Source organism: Aquarana catesbeiana, linkage group LG03 (assembly GCF_042186555.1).
Source record: "Aquarana catesbeiana isolate 2022-GZ linkage group LG03, ASM4218655v1, whole genome shotgun sequence".
Lineage (NCBI taxonomy): Eukaryota > Metazoa > Chordata > Amphibia > Anura > Ranidae > Aquarana > Aquarana catesbeiana.
In genome coordinates, this window is record NC_133326.1 from 36,285,812 (window position 1) to 36,310,181 (window position 24,370).

At 40.5% G+C, this 24,370-nt stretch overlaps 1 protein-coding gene across 1 annotated transcript in view; it reads left to right on the forward strand.

Moving 5' to 3' along the window:
* AGBL1 (AGBL carboxypeptidase 1) overlaps positions 1–24,370 on the forward strand; it is a 1,138,256-nt gene that overhangs the window by 819,137 nt on the left and 294,749 nt on the right. Inside the window, exon 22 of the mRNA XM_073623519.1 lies at positions 2,570–2,733. Coding sequence (XP_073479620.1) covers positions 2,570–2,733 — 164 coding nt within the window. The remainder of the gene's footprint in view (positions 1–2,569; positions 2,734–24,370) is intronic.

A 24,370-nucleotide genomic window follows, 5' to 3' on the forward strand; every position in this document is an offset into this window, starting at 1 on the left:
AGGCAGAAAGGCCAGGGATAGATGGCACTCTTGATGAGTGCCCATGGCAGGTCCAGCAGCTGTATTAACCCCAACTGCAGTTGAAGTTCATATCTGTGTAGGTATGGGGGGGGGAGGGGTGGCAAAGGATGGAGATTTCAACTAAGGCCTCATTTACACGGGTTTGCTAAAACGTCCATCCATGTGAATGGCCAAGATGTGTTTGCTCGCTGGTGCCTAAAAACAGTGGGTTCCATTCACAAAGCGGTATTCTTCTCTTTAAAATTTGCGGAAAATTAGCTCGGAGCATTTTTCAAAAAATTATTATGCAATTCACAAACAAGTGCTACTAAAATACTACATTGAACTTCAGCAAGTCGTCTTCAACACGTATAGATGCCTAAATGCATTGAGTTGCTGCCATGTGATTGGCTGATTAGCAATTTGTGTTACCAAGTAGACATGTGCAATTCGTTTCGTTCCGAATTCGTTTTTTAATGAATTTCGACAAATTCGTTAATTCGGAAACATCCAAATTAACAAAAACCCCATTTAACTAATTTTTCCGAATATTCGTAAATTCGAATATTTGAAAATTTGTAAATTCGTACCTATTCGTACATATTCGTAAATTCGTAAATTCGTACATTCGTAAATTTGTACATTCGTACATTCGTACATTAGTGAATTCCTAAATTTGGAAATTTGGAAATCTGAAATAATAACTAATAATAAGTTAACTATTACTAACTATTAAATTATAGGTATTGGAATTTCCTTTCAAATTTGGCTGTTAGTGAACGTAACGAATACAAATTTATCCGAAGTTACAAATCATCCGAAATAACGAATGCCATATCCAAACGAATGGAACGTAATAAATTTATAATAATAAATAACAATATTAATAAAAAAATTTTATTATTATTATTTATTAATAATTTGTTCCGTTCCATTTGTTTAGATGCAGCATTTGTTATTTTGGATAATTTTGTAACTTCGGATAAATTCAAATTTGCTACGTTCACTAACAGCCAAATTTGAAAGGAAATAACAATACCTATAATTTAATAGTTAGTTACTATTTCAGATTTTCGAATTTTCGGGTTTTTGGATTTTCAAATTCCGAATTTACAAATTTCCAAATTTTCTAATTTACAAATGTACAAATTTACGAATGAGTGAATGTACGAACTTATGAATTTACGAATTTACGAATGTGCGAATGTGCGAATTTATGAATTTATGAATGTACAAATGTACGAATTTACGAATGTGCGAATATACGAATGTACGAATCATAATGAATGACCCGAAAACGAAAAAAATAAATAAACGAATGAAACGAAAACGAACAAATTTTTTGGCAGTGCACATGTCTATTACCAAGCAAGTGAACAGGTGTACCTAATAAAGTGTCCAGGGAATGTATATAAATACATTTTTCCCCCAATACAAAGTACAACATCTTTTTTAACCAATTAAGGACCGAGCCTCTTTCTGAGATTTGGTGTTTACAAATTAAAATAATTTTTTTTTTTTTTTGCTAGAAAATTACTTAGAACCCCCAAACCCCCCCTACAGTTAGAACATACCCAGGGATCAAAGTTAACCCCCTGATCGCCCCCTAGTGTTAACCTCTTCCCTGCCAGTGCCATTTATACATTGATCAGTGCATTTTTATATCTCTGATCAATGTAATAATGTCATTGGCCCCAAAAAAAGTGTAATTTGGGGTCAGATTTGTCTGTCGCCATGTCGAGGTCCCACTAAAAATCGCAGATCGCCGCCATTACCAGTAAAAAAAATAAAAGTCCATAACTCTATCCTGTAAAAAATTACCAAAAATATGTAGAAGAATACATATTGGCCCAAATTTATGAAGAAATTCGTTTTTTTTTACATTTTTTTGGGATATATATTATAGCAAAAAGTAGAAAATATAGTTTTTTTTCAAAATTGTCGTTCTTCTTTTGTTTATAGCGCAAAAAATAAAAAAACGCAGAGGTCATCAATAATTAATAAATAAATCATAAATTTTGTTTGGGTATAACGGCGCACAACTGCGCAATTGTCAGTTAAAGCGACGCAGTGCTGTATCGCAAATAATGGCCTGGTCATTAAGGGGGTAAATCCTTCCGGGGCTGAAGTGGTTCATTTGCAGGTATTATCTCTCACTTCCTGATTGGCTATGGGACAGGAAGTGAAGGTAAATCTCCCCAATGGGACACAGATGGCAACAAAAGCTTACAGGGTATAAAAAAGTTTTGCTTATACTTCCACTTTATTCTGCAACGGCTTTATCCGGCTTTATCCGGCCCAGTGTGTCTGTCTACTTTTCAATGTTTTTCACTTTGCAACAAAGTAAAAAAAAAAATGTTTAAGCAAACAAGGTAGTTTCCTTTCTACCTTTAGATAAATAGTGCTGTCTCATCATCTTCTGTTAAATGTGGTCTAAATGCAGATGTAGAAGTTATTAATGTTTTCATGAACTTTAGTTCAATTAATGTGCGCCAATTCTATTGCCAGTTGTTTATCTTGAAGATTGATGGTGGTCTGCTCATTTCCATATCATCTCCATCCTTCACAGGGCTTACAGGTTGGAACTAAGGAGCTTGAAGAAATGGGAGTGAAATTCTGTCTAGGACTCCTGATACTTCAGTCTAAAGCACTTTACAACAGTTCAGCCAGGCTTCCTCAGTTAGAGGCGCTACTGGAGGCAGAAAACGAGAGCTCTGACAACCCGCGGACCAGGTAAGGTCTTCTCAGTAGACTTTTATTATCGGCTTAGACTTATTTCTTCATGTGTTGTATCAATATCATGCACGTTGGAAATATTTTATGTAAAGAAATAAGGAAATAAAAGGATACAAATATGATGTTGTTGATCTGAAGGTTCCGCTTAGTAATCCATATCATTGTCCGTAGCTTTTGGATTATTTCACTTTAAATGGAGCGCGTCAGTAGACATTCCTACTCAGCACTGCAGTCAGGTTGTTAATCCATGTGGAGTTCATTATTGGTTCTAATACAGGTCTGTAAGGTCAATGTTTTCTCTGAGTCTACCTAAGTTATATCCTGTATTGGGCCCCGATGAAGGCTAGGTGTTGTTACTCCTGAAACGTGTTGACTGTTTTTATATTACTTTTTTTTTTTACCAGCATTTGGACTTTTTTTTATCTGTTATGCTGCTTTCTGTATTTGTATGGATAGAAATGAGCTGCAATTGCTGACTTGTATTTGAAAAGGTTCATCTGGAATTTGCCTTCCCAGGGTGCATATAAGTTGTAGATCAGTAAGTCTTTAAAAGAGATGTATGTTTTTTTTTTTACTTGCTGCATCCACCTAGGTATCGGCCCACCGGCGCCTCCAACACTGAGAACCGAGCGATCAAACACCACCGATCGCTCTGTTCTCACAGCTCCCTGATCAGAGAGCTGGCCCTTGTCAGTCACCGCTCTCTGCTCTGCCCCCCTCCTCACTCACTGGAGCACGGGGCTGTGGAGGGGGCGGGAGCAGCCGGCTCAGCCTCTCAGTGGCTCACTGAGAGGCTGAGCTGGGTGCCAGTCCAGGCATGTGGGCGGATCCCGACTTCATTGTCGCGATCTTGCCCGAGCCTGGACAGGCTCTGCGACGTCTGCTGAAAATGAGCCACAGGAATGCAGAACGAACTTCACTCCTATGACCCACAGGAGAAGTACAGCCAAATAAGCTTCTCTTCCTTTGAAGTAGAACTAAAGGCAAACCCTTTTTTTCATTTTGGATAGCATAAGGGAGGGTCAGGTTGAATGCCATCTGATTTCCCTCCACTTCCTGTCTCAAAGCCAAAACAGGAAATTAGAGGAATTCTCTCTAAGGTGAGGGAATTCTTGGATGTCACCAGAACTAGTGTCCCCATAGGAAGATTACTCCTCTATTTCCTGTTCTGGGGACAACCCAAAATTTAGGATATTCGTTTACTTTAGGTGATAATGGTAAACAGGGCAATAGAGAGGGTGAATCTCCCAAACGGGGGCGCAGACAGCAATAAAAACCTGATAGGTGTTCTATTCCCTCTCTATTCTGTTCAAAACTTAAGATTGCCACTCCAAGCAAGAAGAGAAGCTCTCTCCCCCTGGTCCTCAGATGTGGCATCCCAACTAACTCATCCAGCGGTAAACAGTACTGTAAACCATCTAGAATGCTGCTCTTCTTAAGCCAACTCATATAGATGAGATGCTAGGTGGCCTCAGAAAGTGCTACATTTCACCCTGCCCACCTGGGCTGGATGGAGGAAGTATCAGAGGACTACATCACCACATCACCGCCTTGTGCTCTTTTTTGAGGACTACAGTCACTCTGTCATGGTAGCAGATAGGACTTGTAGTTTATTCATCCACAGATCTCTGGGGATAACGCTACTGCGCGCTAACACTCTAAATGCAAATTATTGGGTGCTGCTCACATACATATACATCACAAGGACGGTGACTTAACGCGTAGGAGGAGCCGGGTGACACCAATGCCACGAGTGCTGGGTTGTGGCTCTATAACTGAGTTTAAAGGCACATTTACCTGCTTTTAAATGTAAGTGCATTTTTTTCTAATAAATTTTGGGAAACTATGGATACCCACCTTGTGTTGAGTGGTTAGGAGCAAAAGAAAAGGGAAGGAGGGCCTCTTAAAGTGATACCAGCTCACTATTACCACCAAGAACATCGCAATTCCATGAGGATACCTATATTGAAGGAATACCTACCTATTCATACCCCTGAGGGGTCCAAGCGTATTTGACCTAACAGACATATGTCCTTTAGGTCCATCCCTTAAGATGAGCTTATTGGCGTGAAGGTGGTGGGATCACACCTGCATGATGGTGGCCACACATTGTTATCACTTAAGCACAAAGTGAATAAGGAATTATTGTGGACATTTTAATGTGGAACTGGATTGGATCGATACTGTAGTCTTAGATATTTATTATCACATCACAGAATTTGTGGTGATTTTATGTGGCGTATTACACTATTTCTGTATTTATTTAATGGTCTTGCAGCTATTTATTCATTCATGGTATAAGTGCTTTACATGTATTTTTTCATATAACATACTGATATGGGAGCGCCGCATATTTAACTATAACTACAGCATTTGAATGACAGCAGCGGGAGCCAATGGTTACTACTGCTCTCAATCTGCCCATAGGTGAGTGCAGCCCATTGCATTAGGTTGTGCACCCCAAAGCTTCAACACACATGACTTTCTCTGCAGCCTCATCTGCACTGAACAGTGAATGAATGAAAAGTGCTCTGTGCTGAGTGGCTTTCTGTTCATTCACAAACTGAAGCATAGTAAATACGGTTTGCTATGCTTATTGTTCAGTTATGATTGAGTGAGTGTGGTCATTTAGAAAAGGAAGGGGTCGGTAAATTAAATATTGATTAGCCCCTTCCCCCACTTTCCATCCTGAAACATCCCCCGCAGTAGCCGGGGGGAGAGGAGAGGAAAGGAGGGAAGCCAACAACACTGCGGTGGGGTGGCGCAACACAGGGGGGAGCCCTGACAGTAAGGGGAATCAGCACTGCACAGAGTGATTAAGGTGTGCCCAGGCACACCTGGCACACCTCCTGCGCACGCCTATGAATCTACCCAATGGGGGGGGGGGAGACAGCAGTGAGAGCAGTTGCTCTTGTGTACGTTGCAGGAGTAAAGGGCCCTGCGATCAGTGGGAAGGGCCCTTGGCTAGGAAGGAAAGGGCCCCGGGACCAGAGGAAAGGGCCCCAGGGTTTTTTTTTTGCACCAGGGTCCTGAAGGTTCTAGTTACATCTCTGATAGGGACACTAGGAGGTGGAGGATAACTTAAAGTGGTTGTAAATAGGGCTGCAACTAACGATTATTTTCATAATCGATTAGTTGGCCGATTATTGTTTTGATTAATCGATTAATCGGTTAATAACCTTAAAAAAAAGTGTGGCGTATAATTTAGTTAATATGTAAAGTTTAAAAAAAAGGTCATTTATTCTTAAATATCTCTATGCAGTGGTAAATAAAAATAGCCAACTATATGGTTAGGGAGAAAAATATCTAATCCACTCTGAGAATAACAGACAGAAGAGATATACTGTATATACTATTAGAGGAGATATACTGTATAAACTGTTAGAGAAGACATATACTGTACATACTATTAAAGGGTGAATCTGATAAATATTATCAGACTCAGAGATCAAATGTCTTCCTTCAAAAAACATTTTCATTTTAAGAACATTCGTTCGATTTTCTAATCGTTAGTGGGGTCAAGTCGACATTCATTTTCAACCACAGTGACAGGAAAATTTGGAAATAGAAAACTTCTTGGTGAAAGGAATTTTCAGACAGTGTATGTGGTTTTCATTCAGAAATTACATTAATTTTAAAAACAGAATGTTAAAAACAAGTGAAAATTTCAAACAAATTCTTTCATTCAGTGAATGTACAAAGATTTTTCGTCTGAATATTCTCGTCTGAAAATTGATTCGTGTGGCCAGAATAAGGCTCGGTACACACCTAGGCAGCTTTCTTTTGATATGTTTCTGCAGTGCTTTTTGCTGTGCGTTTTGATTTTTGCGCACGTGATTTTGCGGCGATTTGCGTTTTTGCTTTTTTTTTTGGCCAATTTGTTGTTGGGCAGATTAAAAAACACAAATTGCTGCAAAAACGCATTAAATGTTTTTCTGCAGCTTCTCCATTGAAGTATATTGAACCAAAAAAGCACTGTTTTTGTGTTAAAAAAAAAGTCCCTGACCCTTTCCAAATACGCAGTGGCTGAAAAAAAGCATAGATGTGAACGTATCCCATAGGGAACCATGTAAATGAACTGCAGTGCGCTTCTGCAAAAAAGCACCAAAAAAAGACATAGATGTGAACCAGGTCTAAGACGTTTAGTAACATAATGGGGTTAAAAAAACAAAAATTAGCCCTTTATAGTACAAAAAAAAAAAAAAGCAGATAATCACTACAGTAAGGGGTTCATTTTTTTTACTGTAGAACTGTGAAAGTAACATCTACAGTAGCGATTATTTGTTCTTTTTGTACTATAAAGGGCTCGTTTTAGTTTTTTTACTCCCATTATGTTACTGGCCGATTAATCGATTGTGAAAATAGTAATTGATTAGTTGTCGATTAATCGATTAGTTGTTTCAGCCCTAGTTGTAAACCCTTTACAACCACTTTATACTACAGGCAAGCCTATAATTAGGCTTACCTGTAGCTACACTGGATATCTCCTAAACCTGCACGGTTTAGGAGATATCCCTGTATTTGAATGTGCAGACGTCTTCGGCACATGCGCACTTAAGCAAACTGAAGCAACGGCACATACATGTCGTTGCTTCAGTTGTACTGTGCCGTTACCAGCGGCTTCCAAGCGCATGCGCAGGAGTGATGTCATTGCGGCTCCGGCCAATCACAGCGCCGGAGCCGCTATACCTGGAAGTAACCCCCCCGGAGAGATGTTGGCTGCCGGAGCGGTGAACAAGGATCGCTGCGGGGGTTTCGATCTCAGGGAGCAATTCATAATGAGCTAGTATGCTAGGCATACTAGCTCATTATGCCTTTGTCTTGCAGGGTTTTTTTTTTTTTAATTTTTAAACATGGTTTACAACCACTTTAAATCTTACTCAAAAACAAGAAAAACATGGCACCCCTGCTATGTTTGTATCCTGACTGTTTTCCTTTAACGCAAATGGAAATACCTTCTTTCCATTCATAGAAAAAAACCCACAGAATAGCCTGCGGGCATGATCCTGAGCCTTTCTAAGTAGTCATGGTAACTATTGTGTTGAGATTTACTTTTTTCTGATTATCATTCCCCAAAAATACTGTGTGATCTTCCACAAGTACATTGAGCGGTACTGAAATACAATTTTAAAAAGATAAAAGAGTACAAAAAAAAAAAGCTGATTATTATTCACAATGGCTGCAGTCTACTGGCACTGTGTTTCATTATATCTTGCAATTAGAGAAGTGATATGTCCAATCTGCCACATTGGGTCTATTTGCAATTGTTTTCAACTATCTCCTGTTACGGTAATTACAGATAGACCAGTTAAATAAAATCATTATGGAAGCAGTGGTGTTCACAGTGCTCAATATGTTGGTGCTTAACTGTATGTATTTGGTACAGAAGTTCTATAGATTCTATATATATTCTATAGATTTTATGGATTTACATAAAACAAAGTGCCAAACATTAAAACAGTAATAAACCCAAAAGCAAACATTTATTACATTGTAGCTTACCCTTTCTTAGATGTGATGGCTGCATTCATTATCTTTTTTAGGCTTTCTTTCTTCTATTTTCATTTAGTGGTCCAGACAGTGAACAGTGATCATAACAGATCCAAGTCTGTTATTTTTCAAAAGAACAAGCTCTCCAGCAGAATGTATCAGTTATTGAGATGAGACAAACCATTTAATACGGACAGGGGTGCTTCCAATGATCAGTTTTTATTTACTGTATGTAAAACCATTATCCCAAAATAGAGGAACTGTTTGCTGTAACTGCTGGCGGCAGATTGCTTCTGCTTGGAATCCATTATTTACCTGCAATGAAAAAGAGGAAGAGTTACTCAATCAACATGTGAAATTTGAGCAACCTGTAGGTTAATAAAAAAGTTATGCCCACCCTTGCAGTACTTTCGGTTCAGCCCCTCTTATATAGAAGCAATGCAACAGGTAGAGTATTGCAACAAACTGGTCCTTCCTGCGATTAGGTACATAACGCCCCATTTACCTTGTTAACAAGAGTGTTACATCTACAGTCGGGGCCAAAGGTTTTGAGAATGACACAAATATTCATTTTCACAAAGTCTGCTGCCTTTTATGATGGCAATTTGCATATACTCCAGAATGTTATGAGGAGTGATCAGATGAATTGCAATTAGTTGCAAAGTCCTTGTTTGCCATGAAAATGAACTTAATCCCATAAAATAATTTCCACTGCATTTGTGAGGAAGGCTTTCGGGGCGCCCAAGAAAATCCAGCAATTGCCAGGACCGTCTCCTGTAGTTGATTCAGCTGTGGGATCGGGGCACCACCAGTGCAGAGTTTGCTCAGGAATGGCAGCAGGCAGATGTGAGTACATCGGCACACACAGTGAGGAGAAGACTTTTGGAGGATGGCCTGCTGTGAAGAAGGGCAGCAAAGAAGCCACTTCTCTCCAGGAAAAACATCAGGAACAGACTGATATTCTGCAAAAGGTACAGTTATAGGACTGCTGAGGACTGGGGTAAAGTAATTTTCTCTGACAAATCCCCTTTCTGATTGTTTGGGGCATCTGGAAAAAAAACCTTGTCCGGAGAAGAAAAGGTGAGCGCTACCATCAATCCTGTGTCATGCCAACAGTAAAGCACCCTGAGACCATCCATGCTTCTCAACCACAGGAGTGGGCTCACTCACAATTTTTCCTAAGAACACAGCCAAGAATAAAAAATGGTACAAGAATGGTACAAAAACATCCTCCAAGAGCAACTTCTCCCAACCATCCAAGAACAGTTTGGTGAGGAACAATGACTTTTCTAGCATGATGGAGCACCTTGCCATAAGGCAAAAGTGATAACTAAGTGGCTTGGGGAACAAAACATCTGAATTTTGGGTCCATGGCCAGGAAACTCCCAGACCTTAATTCCATTGAGAACTTGTGGTCAATCCTCAAGAGGCGGGTGAACAAAAAACCCCCCACAAATTCTGACAAACTCCAAGCATTGACTATGCAAGAATGGGCTGCCATCAGTCAAGATGTGGCCCAGAAGTTGACTGACAGCATGCCATGGAGAATTGCAGAGGTCTTGAAAAAGAAAGGTCAGCACTGCAAATATTGACTCTTTGCATGAACTTAATGTAATTGTCAATAAAAGCCTTTGACACTTATGAAAGGCTTCAGTATACCATAGTAACATCTGACAAAAAAAGATCTAAAAACACTTAAACAGCAGACTTTGTGAAAATGAATATTTGTGTCATTCTCAAAAATTTTTGTACAGTATGTGATGATTTTGTTTTTTTTTTTTGTTCTTTATTTGTACAGTAGTTCCACGTTGTCCATTCTCCATTTACTTTGTAATATCTTTATCTCACATTTCATTCCACCAAGTCAAGCTTGTTGTTTAGTCATACAGTTTGTCTCTGACACAGCTCTCCTGAAGTGTAGATGTCTCATGTTGGCACTGAATTGGCTTTTCAGCCTGTGCCTTTGACATCAGACATTTCCACTTGTCAGAAATTATTTCTCTTCTTGTCTTCTCCCGTCTTGGTTCGTGATGGGTCTCCTCAACCGACTTCAGCCTTTTTTTTCTTTTTTTTTTTTTAAACTCTATGCCTGTAGGAAGAGAAAATGGAGCAGGGCTGTCTGGTCAAATTTTCTGGGATTAATTGCTTCTGCAGTAAGATCCAAAAGAGTCAGAGTCAATATTCTGCATGCTGCAGCCAGGTGGAACTGTCAGGACATATGTGGCCGGGACTGTGAGGAAGACGCATCTCTTTCCCCAAGAGGGGATAGGATGATAGTTATTCTCACACTGACAATACAAATGAAGACGATGATTCCTTTATTGTAGTTCTTTAGAGCTTGGTAAAAGGACATTTGGATATTTTTTTACTCTACTAAAAATGGGGCAGTAGCCTCCCTGATGGTTTTCCCGAGTGTGGCTCAGGGTTACATTTCTGCACCATTAGCGGTAAACCTGAGCCACACTCGGGATTATATTGCAGGATCCTGGTGCGCTGTACTTACCTTGTCCCCGGGATCCTGTGATGTCGCCCCCGCTATGTCCGCGGGCTCTGTCTCCTCCAAAGCCTCTCTGTGCCAGGCTCCGTTCCCTGCGAGCGTGGCGACGCACGGGGGGTGGAGCCTGGCAGCAAATTTAAAAAAAAGTAAAAATCATAACACATACAGTACTGTAATCTTACAGATTACAGTACTGTATGAAATTATTTCACATCCCTTTTGCCCCAGTGCTTTGTCCTATGCCCTGCATGCAGTTTTATATTCTATATACTGTTCTTTCTGCCTGGAAACTGGAGAATGTCCATAGCAACAAAAAAGTGTCCCTTTACATCAAAAGTGGCTTTAGACCAGCTAGAAAACAGCGATAGTAAATTAGAACACTTGCAGAATTGAGCGATAGTGAATCGTGGGGAAATTTATTTTATTATTTTATTATTATTGTATTATTATTTTTTTTAATTATTTATATTTATTTATTATATTATAATTTATGTTTTTGTGTTTCAAACTTCATCATACCCGGGATATCTACCAGACTCTTGGTGGACAGATATAAGTGTGTTTTTGTTAAGAATTACAGACCTACAATATAAAACGCCAAATTTCCATGCAAAATAATTGTACCGCTTTCAGCACCTAAAATCCGAAATAATCATACCGCCAGGGAGGTTAAAGCAAACCTTTAGTTCGAGAAATATGGTGGCTACCATATTAGTTGTCTGACTGTCCCGCTAATCCAGTCACTTCAAGTGACCTTTAATTCTATTTAACCCATTCCCACTGCTGCCCCCTTGCCCTTTTAGTGGATCTAAATGCCAAGAGGGGAAAGGGCATTTCAATTATGTGACCGCTGTGGTTGGCAGTCACAGCAGTCACTTGTTGGAAAACTCCCAATCACAAGTATGCATCAGGAGCTTTCCGGTAAACGTTCATTACTGTGCTGGGAGCCAACGCTGTATCTTGGCCTAGGCCAACAAGGCCCAGGCCTAGGGTTGCACTTTGGAGGGGGGCAGCAAGAAAGCCGCCTCCCCGCACATAAAAAAACAGCCTCCTCCCGGCTCCCATGTGAAAAGAGTCCCCGCCGGCTTACGCTACACTTTTAGTGTAGCGCCAGTCTTATGGGGCGGACTGGGCCAGGAGGAGGGTTGATTATTTCTATTTGTATAATGACTAATTTCTGGTCATTATACAAATAAGTGAAATAATCCTATGATTACAATCAGTGGCAGCAAACACAAGTCCAAATATCTTACAAGATAGGAGTAGGATCTTACTAATCCAGTGACATATTGCACATATAGGCGAGCAGGTCCTAGTTTAACTAAAACAAAGTCCCAGATAATATCTTACACATTAGCTAAGATCAGTAGTATAAATATTTATTTTCTACAACATACTGTACAATGCATATTATATTATTATCATTTTTTGTCTATTAGTTTGTATTTGGTGTGACCACACTTATAACCGCAGCCTCTTTTTCCTTTGCCAAGCGCAGTTTTTTTTCTTTTTGATATTATATTATCCATGTCAAAACTTTGTATTATTAATTCTAGTAGTTATTAAATTATTAAATGTTTTATAATATGTATATATATATATATATATATATATATATATATATATATATATATATATATATTCTTCATTGTTTTTTAGTTTAATTAAACTACAATCAAGGAACAAAAAAAAATATATATATATATAATATATATTTTTTGGTCCTTGATTGTAGTTTAATTAAACTAAAAAACCATAAAGAATATATATATGCTATAAAAATATGCATATGCTATAGAAAAAGTATTTGTTGACAGGGCGGATCTTAAACAGGAAGGGGAGTGGCCTTGACAAAAAGGTGTGGTTCATATTTAAATTAGGGACGCACAAGTTTAGTCAGGCCCAGGGCAGCACAAAACCTAAATACACCACTGCTGGGAGCGCGCTTGTGACGGGGCCATCCCAGCACCCTGCTTGAGTGCTTCCATCAGTATACCATTTTCTCCAGTCTGGACATAGGAACCAGATATTATAGCTGACCATAAAAGACTAGCCGGCAATAGCTTGTATGAGAACTGGAATTGTTTATTGAAAACTCAGATATACTGTTTGTTTTGGGGAGACATGGACTTGAATCCAAAGTAATATTACTCCAAGGGTCCCCCAGGCACACACATCCCAAAGAGCAGTACTGCCTTAAAAGCCAGGGCCTATAGATTTCCTAAGGGATAGTGATGGTAAATAGTTCAGTCCCATTTGATGGAATCCAAACCACATTCTCAGCGTCCATTAAGTAGTTGTCCATCATTTTCTCGGTCCCCCTGTGCCCCTAATAGACACAGGGTAACTTACACATAAGAGGGGAGTTGAAACAGGAGTTTCCTGACCTCTCATGGGGAAGCTGGGTTCCACGGGCCCCACGCCCAAAGTGACTTCCATCACAGGGCTCTCAGCACAGTAAACTGTTTTCCAATAGACGCAAGTATGCAGCTGCTCTGCATTAAAGCCCACTATCCGCGAGGCTGCATGTATGCTAGGGAGCAAGTACGTACCCCCAGAGTAAGCAGCTTGCTATGGGGGCACTCAGTGGGGGGGAGGGGCTAGGATTGCCGGCAGGGGGGTCTGAGAAGAAGGGAATGGGGGCTGATCTGTGCAAAACCATTACACAGAGCAGGAAAGTATAACATGTTTATTATTTTTAAAAATCTGAACCTTTACAAAGGCAATATTCTGCTGCAAAGTGAAAGTTCTCTTGCAAAGTGAACAGCCTATTTGCTTTTAGTAAATCAACCTCCATGTCTTGCTTTTGTACTGTTGTTAGAAATGCTGTATATAGCCCTATAGAACAGACAGTGCACAGTCCACATGTGGTATATCTGCTGCTTTACTGCAGACAGGAAATATTATACAGAGAAAAGACAGTGGGGTTGATTTACTAAAGGCAAATAGACTGTGCACTTTGCAAAGTTGCTCCATAGCTTATTAAATGAGCAGAAGCTCTGCTGACTTCCATCATCCAATCATGTGCAAGCAAAAAAGCTGTTTTTTTTTTTCTTGCACGTGATTGGGTATTCTTTACAAAGTGAAGCTTTACCGCATTTACTAAGCTCTGGAGCAACTGCAAAGTGCACAGTCTATTTGCCTTTAGTAAATCAGCCCCATAGAGTTTCTCCATAGATGCAGCTAAATACATATTGGCCTAAATTAATGAAGAAATTAGATTTTTTTTTTTTAAATAGATTTGTTTTATAACAGAAAGTAAAAATATTGTTTTTTTTTTTTAAATTGTTTATAACACAAAAAATTTAATACGCAGAGGTGATCAAATACCACCAAAGAAAGCTCTATTTGTGGGGAAAAAAATGACATAAATTTTATTTGGGGGCAGTGTCGCACAACCGCACAATTGTTAGTTAAAGTAATGCAGTGTCGTATCGCAAAAAAATGGCCTGGTCATGAACGGGGTAAAATTTCCCGGAGGGCAATTGGTTAACCACTTCAGCCCCGGACCATCTGGCTGACCAAAGCACTTTTTGCGATTCGGCACTGCGTCGCTTTAACTGACAATTGCGCGGTCGTGCGACGTTGTACCCAAACAAAATTGACGTCCTTTTTTCCCCACAAATAGAGCTTTCTTTTGGTGGTAATTGATCATCTCTGCGGTTTTTATTTTTTGTGCTATAAACAAAAAAAAGCGACAATTTTGAAAAAAAAAAATATTTTTTACTATTTGCTATAATAAATATCCCCCAAAAATATATAAAAAAACATTTTTTTCCCTCAGTTTAGGCTGATATGTATTCTTCTACATATATTGGTAAAAAAAAATCGCAATAAGCTTTATTGATTGGTTTGCGCAGAAGTTATAGCATCTACGAAATAGGGGATAGTTTGATGGCATTTTTATTAATAATTTTTTTTTTTTACTAGTAATGGCGGCGATTAGCGATTTTTACTGTGACTGCAACATTATGGTGGACAGATCAGACACTTTTGGTGCGATTTTTGGACCATTCACATTTATACGGCAATCAGTGCGATTAAGAATGCACTGATTACTGTGTAAATGTGACTGGCAGTGAAGGGGTTAACCACTAGGTGGCGCTGTTGGTGGTTCAGTGAGTCCTAGGGAGTGATTCTAACTGTGGGGGGGAGGGGCTGTGTGTGACACGACACTGATCACCGCTCCCGATTACAGAAAGCTGTGATCAGTGTCCTGTCACTAGGCAGAACGCGGAAATGCATGTTTACATTAGCATTTCCCTGTTCTTCCTCTCCGTGAGATCACACTCACAGAGGTCGCGGCGCGCACGCTCGCAAACCGCTTCTTAAAGGGCAACGTACGGGTACGTAAATCTGCCTGTACGTGTCCTTCTGCCAAAGTATATTGGCATGAGCCGGTCGGCAAGCGGTTAATAAATCAAGCCCACTGTATTCCAACAACTGTAGGTTCAGATGCACATAACTTAAAGTGGTGTTCCGGCCGAAATTATACTTTTTAAATAAAAATACCCCTATAATACACAAGATTAATGTATTCTAGTAAAGTTAGTCTGTAAACTAAGGTCTGTTTTGTTAGTTTATAGCAGTAGTTTGTTATTTTATAAACTTACAGCAGGCCGTGGCCATCTTAAGTGTGGGCATCTGAAGCCTGACTGTATTTCTTCCTGGATCTCTTCCTTGCAGATATCGCACATGCTCAGTGCAGCACAAGCAGTGTAATAGGTTTCAGGTCAGGTTTTCATAGCAACGGCAGTGTCAGAGGAATTTGCCCCTTCCCAGAAGGCATTGCAAACAGGAAATGATGCGATGGGCCACGGCCAGGGAGCAGGAAGTGAAAAATGAATACAGCAGATATACAGTAGGTGCTGAGAAAAATTTTTTAAAAATATCCAATTTGTTTACAGTGCGCAGTTTAGTGAGGGATGCTGAAGAGTTGTAAAAGTGGGTGGAACTCCACTTTAACCTTCTGGGGGTCTTCTTTAAGTCGCCATCACACCAGAAAGGGGCTTTTGTGACTTGCACATTGGTTGATCGGTATTATGAACAAAACATTTTCAATTTTTTACTTTTTGGAAGCATTATTTGGAAGTGAAGACCAGTGTACATATTTCATACACATCATGTAAGATTGCTAATATATGAGCTGACTTCTGAGCAAATGCTTTAGCAGAATGTAGTGCATTAGCTGCTCTCATGTCAGATCAGATATTTAATAGGAACCCTGGAAGCACAAAACCCTTTCCTTATGATCATCTGACATTGTGCAGCCTCAGTCGCAAGATATACTACTTCTGTAAATAAGGTAAAGGAAAAAAACAGCGCATGTAAACCTTGTTGAAGTTTAATAAATTCGGAGTGAACACACAGTCATTGGATGCCCCACTGGCGTAATTGGCTTCACTGTGCACTTACAGTAAAGGCCAAACTACCGAAGAAGAGAAAGAAAAATAAAACATCGTATTAGGCTGCCATAAGGGATATTTTAGGATGTATACTAACATGGGCACTCTTGAAAAATTCATTCGTTTTCGTTTCATTTTTTTTTTTTTCCGGGTCATTCGTTATGATCGAAATTGGTAAATTCGTAAATTTGAAAATTCCTAAATTCGAAAATTGAGAAATTTGAAATTCCGAAAATTGAGAAATTTGAAAATCCGAAAATAAGAAAGAAAGGAAATTCTAAATATTAATTAACTAACTAACTAATAATAACAAACATTTAATTTAAAGTTATTTGAATTTCCTTTCAAATTTGGCTGTTAGTGAACGTAATAAATATGAATTTATCCGAAGTTAGGAATGATCCGAAATAAAGAATGCGACATCTAAACAAATTGAATGGAAAAAGTGAATAATAAATAATAATAAAACGTTTTTATTATTATTATTGTTATTTATTATTATTAATTCGTTCCATTTGTTTAGATACGGTCTTCGTTATTTCGGATAATTCATAACTTCGGATAAATTCACATTCGTTACGTTCACTAACAGCCAAATTTGAAAGGAAATTCCAATACCTATAACTTAATAGTTAGTAATAATTATTAGATTTTCCAAATTTTCAAATTTACGAATTTTTGAATCTTCGAATATTCGAATTTACAAATATTCTGAAAAATTAGTTAAACGGGTTTTTGTTAATTAACTTGTTCAGATCCGCGCTATAGCTGAATGACAGTTGCAGCGCGGACCTGCTGTGCCGGGAGATCGTCTATTGACGTCCTCCCGTGCCCGAGCAGCCTGCGCGCCTCCTGCAGAGCGCGCGGCGCACTCTGTGATCAGCGAGTCTATGAAACTCGCTGGATCCAAGATCGGAGTAGGGGGTCGATCCCGACCCCCTACCACGTGATCAGCTGTCAGCCAATGACAGCTGATCATGTGATGTAAACAGAGCCGTTAATTGGCTATTTTTTCTCCTCGCGCTGACAGCGTGAGGAGAAAAAAAAAAAGCCGATCACCGGCGGCTGTGAGGGACATCAGTCCCAATCACGGAGAGCTGCCGCCAGCTCCTCAGTGCCCACCTGTGCCACTTGCCAGTGCCACCTAGCAGTACACAACACTGCCTCCTACCATTGCCCACCAGCGCCACCCATCAGTGCCCACAATCAGTGCCTCATCATCAGTGCTGCACATCAGTGCCACCTATCAGTGCCCATAAGTGTCACCTACCAGTGCATATTAGTGCCACCTACAGTATCAGTGCCACCTATCAGTGCCCATCAGTGCCATCTATCAGTGGTACCTATCAGTGCTCATCAGTGCCACCCATCAGGGCCCATCAGTGCCACCTTATCTGTCCCCATCAGTGTCGCCTTATCTGTCCCCATCAGTGCCGCCTTATCTGTGCCTATCAGTGCCGCCTTAACTGTACCTATCATGGCCCATCAGTGCAACCTATCAGTGCCCACCAGTGCAGCCTCATCAGTGCATATCAATGAAGGAGAAAAATTACCTGTTTGCAAAATTTTATAACAAACTATGAAACATAGTTTTCTTTTCAAAATTTTCCATCTTTTTTTGTTTGTTTAGCAAAAAATAAAAATCCCAGCTGTGATTAAATACCACCAAAAGAAAGCTCTATTTGTGGGAAAAAAGTGATAAAAATTTAATTTGGGTACAGTGTTGTATGACCGCGCAATTGTCATTCAAAGTGCGCCAGTGCTGAAAGCTGAAAATTGGTCTGGGCAGGAGGGGGGTTTAAGTGACTTTTTTTTTTTTTTTTTATTGCATTTTTTTGTAAATATGAGATGTGAGGTTTTTTTGACCCCTGATCTCATATTTAAAAGGTCCTGTCATACTTTTTTCTATTACAAGGGATGTTTACATTCCGTGTAATAGGAATAAAAGTGACCCACATTTTTTTTTAAAAGACAGTGTCAAAATAAAAAGGAAAATAAATAATAATAAGAAAACATTTTTTTTTTAAGGCGCCCTGTCCCGACGAGCTTGCGCGCAGAAGCGAGCGCATACATGAGTAGCGCTCACATGTGAAAACGGTGTTCAAATCACACATGTGAGGTATCACCGCGATTGTTAGAGCGAGAGCAATAATTCTAGCTATAGACTTCCTTTGTAACTCAAAACTGGTAACCTGTAGAAAATTTTAAACATCGATTTTTAAGGGTAAATGTTTGTAGCCATTCCACGAGTGGGCGCAATTTTGAAGCGTGACATGTTGGGTATCAATTTACTCGGCGTAACATTATCTTTCACAATATAAAAAAATTGGGCTAAATTTACTGTTGTCTTACTTTTTCATTTAAAAAAGTGTATTTTTTCCCAAAAAAAGTGCAATGACTGCCATTTTATTCTCAAGGATGTTCGAAAAATATATATATAATGTTTGGGGGTTTTAAGTAATTTTCCAGCACAAAAAAAATTATTTTAACTTGAAAAAAAACAACAAAAAGAGGCTTGGTCCTTAAGTGGTTAACGCGTTTCAAATGTAATTTACAGTTTATCTTCCTCAGGGATAAGATACCATTCTGGAATATAGATATTATTTTACTATAGAGTACATTACAAATATTTATGTGACAATTCAATAATTATATTAGCTTCTGAATGTAATATGATTATTTGTAATGTACTCTATGGTAAAATAATATCTACATTATATTCCAGAATGGTATCTTATCCCTGAGAAAGATAAACTGTAAATTACTTTTGAAACGCGTTGGAGTCCCCTGGCTGAAGGAATCAACAAACAAGCCTGGTTGCTTTGAGCAGATCATCAGCTGTGGGGGATACCATTTGGGTCTGTATGTTTTATATGTACAGCGCTGTTTTCTAGACACGTGCAAAACTTTAAAATTAGTTTAGTTTTGTTTTGATTCGTTATTTACAATTTGTTTAGTTTAATTGGTTTAATTCATTTAATTGTGGTGATCATGGAATTCTTCAGGAAACACCTTCCATCACATAATGGTGTTGCATTACTGGATTGGGACTGTTATTTCTATTATAAGTACTGAAAGTGGATTTTTAAAAAATATATTTTTAAATTTTCTTATACTTTTTTTATATCTTAAGTGTCACCGGACACTTTTTTAGGTACACCTTGCTAGTACCGGGTTGGAACCCCTTTTGCCTTCATTCTTCATGGCATAGATTCAACAAGGTGTTGGAAACATTCCTCAGAGATTTTGGTCCATATTTACATGATAGCATCACACAGTTGCTGCAGATTTGTCGGCTGCACATCCATGGTGATAATCTCCCGTACCACCACATCCCAAAGGTGCATCCATGCTTTCATGTTGTTTATGCCAAATTCTGACCCTACCCTCCGAATGTCGCAGCTGGAATCAAAATCAGACCAGGCAATGTTTTTCCAATCTTCTATTGTCCAATTTTGGTGAGCCTGTGCTCACCAAAAAGTTTAAATAACTACTGCCAGCCCCTCTCTTGTATCCAGCTATAACATGCAGTGTATGTGTTTGTAGAAAACAAAGCTTTTAAATACCTTTTTGGCAGATATCTTCAGGCCGGTCACGTGACTTCCGACCGCTCTCCATCCCTATGTAAGGGCTACAGTGGAAGGAGCTGAGTGGCCAGCAAAGTGGTCATGTGACCTCCCTGGCTGACATCAGAGGGAGACCTCGGCTCTTCCCGCTGTAGCCCTGGATCCCGCTGTAGCCCATCTGCTTCAAGGTTCAATTTGTTGTGCATTCAGAGATGGTATTCTGCATGCCTTGGTTGTAACGAGTGGTTATTTTAGTTACTGTTGCCTTTCTATCATCTTGAACCAGTCTGCCTATTCTCCTCTGACCTCTGATATCAGCAAGGCATTTTTATCTGCATAACTGCCGCTCACTGGATATTTTCTCTTTTTTGGACAATTCTCTGTAAACCCGAGAGATGGTTGTGCATGAAAATCCCAGTAGATCAGCAGTCTTTGAAATACTCAGAGCAGCACGTCTGGCACCAACAACCATGCCATGTTCAAACTCACTTAAAGCGTTTGTTATGCTAAAAAAAAAAAAAAAAAAAAAGATCCTGTTCCTTTAAAGCATGTTATACAGCACAGTGCTTGTGCTGTGTAATTTGGGCCTTTCTATCATCTGCAATACCTGGCTGATCCTGCCTGGTTCTGCCCCCCACCCCCTTTAAACTGACCACGGTTTATCGTGGCTGCTGAGGCCTGACACCGTGGTCAGTTCACGTGCCTCCATCATCCACAGCCCTGCACTGTCCTCTCCTCCTCCCCTCCCTACCTGCCTGTCAGCTCCTGTATGTGTGTGTGTGAGCCACTCCTCCCCTCTTGCCTCCTATTGGTACATTTTTTTAAAGTTTAAATAACTACTGCCAGCCCCTCTCTTGTATCCAGCTATAACATGCAGTGTATGTGTTTGTAGAAAACAAAGCTTCTAAATACCTTTTTGGCAGATATCTTCAGGCCGGTCACGTGACTCCCGACCGCTCTCCACCCCTATGTAAGGGCTACAGTGGAAGGAGCTGAGTGGCCAGCAAAGTGGTCATGTGACCTCCCTGGCTGACATCAGAGGGAGACCTCGGCTCTTCCCGCTGTAGCCCTGGATCAGAGTAGAAGAGTGGCCAGAAGTCACGTGACCAGCCTGAAGATAGCTGCAAAAAAGGTATTTAGAAGCTTAGTTTTCCACAAACACATACACTGCGTACTATAGCTGGATACAAGAGAGAGTCTGGCAAAGTAATTTAATGTAAGGTTACAAACACTTTAAATCCCCTTTCCTCCAAATTCTGTTGCTTGGTTTAAACTTCAGCAAGTTGTCTTCACCGCGTCTAGATGTCTAAGACCCCATTCACGCTGGGGCCGCCAGTGCGTCAGCAGCGCTTTACCGATGTTTAAGCATCACTTTTCGGCCGCAAGCAGGGCGCTTTTAACCCTTGCTATCGGCTGAAGAAAGGAATAGAAATGCCCGTGTTGCGGCGCTTCCGAAGTGCTTTTCAGGCGCTTTGGAAGCTCTGGCCATTCATTGCAATGGGCAGGGGCGTTTTGGGAGTGCTGTGTACAGTGCTCCCAAACCACCCCAGAGATGCTGCTTACAGGACTTTTTCTAATTTCCCGCAAGCGCACCCCCCCAGTGTGAAAGCACTTAGGCTTACACATTCGGGCGGCATGGGTGGCAGTTTTCAGGTGCTCTACAGACACTATTTCTAGCACTAAAACGCCTGAAAACTGCCTCAGTGTGAAAAGGGGTCTAAATGCATTGAGTTGCTGGCATGTGATTGGCTGATTAACAATTTGTGTTACCGAGCAATTGAACAGGGGTACCTAGTAAAGTGTCCGTTGAGTGTATGTACATACAAAGTCTTCTGATGATCACCCTCTTTTACAATCATAATCAAAGATAACGAGGACAAGATGTATGAAGCCACCAAAACATCTGTGAATGCATCAAGTATCTGCACTCTGTTATTTTGTACCTGAGAACTGCAAACCCCCTTCACTAAGTGAACTTTTAATTGATGTGTTCTGTTTGTAACCGACGGCTGAACGCCAGAGTAACAATATAGTAAAGAAAAATTCATTAGGTCTAGTAAGGTATGTGAGGTTTTGACCTTCTTGAAAGAAGATACAAGGGTCATGTTAATGAATTATTGTGGCCTGCTGAGAGCCGGTATCCTATCCTGTTTCATTTATAACCTACTGTATACTTTATATTAACTCTACTGATTCTTTATCATACCATAAAAAAGTACATATATTATAGTTTATTTACGCTACTTCACTGGAAATAGCTGCACAGTATTGTGATTTATGGTTCTCTACTCAAGGGAAATTACAATGGCCTAGGCTACTGAGAATTAGATCTTGGTGCAGTCTTTGAAAATCTAAGTATTTGATCTTAAACAGATCAATGATATCAGCCTGTGGCTCTGAAGGTACATGGGCCTTCACATGACACTCTCGGATACTTTTCAGCCTAAAGAAGCTTGAAACCCTCATTCTGCTTCAGGGGTCAAATACCCATTGTGCAACTGTACTCCACAGGCACTAGAAAATGACCGGGGATCAGAAAGCATAGGTAAAAAAGAAAAGCCAAGACATGTCAGAAGTTCCATTGTTATAATAACCTACAACATGATAAATGACCGGGAATCTTATGGAATAGTTCATAGTTTGGTAAGTGTAGTAGGACATTATTGCTAAAATGTTTCACGACTGCCCACAGTTGGTTTTATAAACAGTTTCTTTCATTTAAAGTGCTTGTAAACTTGTTAAAAATGAACAAAGCATATTTCTCTATAGCACATGTGTCAAACACAAGGGGCAAATCCGGCCCGCCAGGCCATTTCATGTGGACTTGGCGGAAACCCCTAAACCCTGCACTCTGTAGACAGCACACCCCTAAACTCTGCACTCTGTACACAGCACACCCCTAAACTCTGTACACAGCACACCCCTGAACTCTTCACTTTGTACACAGCACACCCCTGAACGCTGCACTCTGTATGTAGAGAATTCTGTGCATAGGGCACGCCTGAATTCTGCATTCTATGCTGAGCACACCCCTGAACCCTGCACTCTGTACGTAGCACACCCGTGAACTTTGCACCCTGTACACAGCACACCCCTGAACTCTGCACACCCCTGAACCCAGCACTCTGTACAAAGCATACCCCCAAACTCTGCACTCTGTACACAGCACACCCCTGAACCCTGCACTCTGTACAAAGCATACCCCTAAACTCTGCACTCTGTAAACAGCATACCCCTGAACTCTGCATATAGAGCATTCTGTGCATAGGGCACACCTGAACTCTGCATTCTGTGCCGAGCACACCCTCGAACCCTGCACTCTGTATGCAGCACACCCCTAAGCTCTGTGCTCTGTACACAGCATACCCCTGAACTCTGTACTCTGTACACAGCACACCCCTAAACTCTGTACTCTGTACACAGCAAACCCCTGAATTCTGCACTCTGTACACAGCACACCCCTGAACTATGCACTTTGTATACAGCACACCCCTGAACACTGCACTCCGTACACAGCACACCCCTGAACACTACACTATGTAAACAGCACACTGTTGAAGGCTGGACTCTTTATGTAAAGCATTCTGTGCTGAGCGCACCCCTGAACTCTGCAGTCTGTACGCAGCACACCCCTGAACTCTGCAGTCTGTACACAGCATACCTGTGAACTCTGTACCCTGTACACAGCACACCCCTGAACGCTGCACTCTGTATGTAGAGCATTCTGTGCATAGGGAACCCCTGAACTCTGCATTCTGTGCCGAGCGCACCCCTGAACCCTGCACTCTGTGCACAGCACACCCTAAGTGAGCCTGCTGGAGAGAGGTGTATTACATCTCATTGTCCATCTCCTAGAGTTAACAAGTATTTAATGCTTGCAGTGCAAGAGGGTTCTACTACAAGGATAGTTTCTTTGTAATTCCTGGAGTTGGGCTTTAACCCTTTCACTGCCACAGATGTAAAAACTATGTCAGTAGCAGTGGGGGGTTTACACACACTCCCAGGGACTGCAGTAGTGCTTCAAGAGTGTTTGTATATCTGACAAGTCAACTGCTGGCTGTCAGATGGAAGCATTCAGGTGTTCTTGCAGCTGCCTGATGGCTTCCGGAAGACCACCTTCTCCCCTCCTCAGCCGACCCCACACATGCCCCTGCCATGTTTCCTGGGCTCCACGAGCTTGGGACTCGCGGGTGTCACCAGGTAGAGGGGAGGGAGCTGAGCGGACATCCATCTGCTCTTCTCTCCTTATTCTTGCCTCCCATAGGTCCCAATGCCACATTCCCCAGCCTATATGGCTGGGAAAGAATCTAATGCAGTGTGATCAGTACTTCATCAGAATTGTTGGAGGACAGGTGAGATATTAGGGGGGGTTTAGACATGATTTTTTTGTCCTCTATGAGATGAAAAAAAAAAAGCTCAGTAAAATAAAAACGTGTAAAAAAAAAGTAAATTTCCGCCCAAGCATTTAAAATCCTTAAACATTTTTTTTTTGAGCCACCCACTCCTATATACACACACTGATGACCTGTAGGGGGTTTTAAAATGTCACCTATGGAAAATAAAGGGTACTGAAGTTTGTTTCCATTTCACGTTTGTATGCGATTTTATGGCTTGCCATGTTGGGTATCTATTTACTTGTTGCAACCTCATTTTTTATATTTTACCAAAAAAATTGG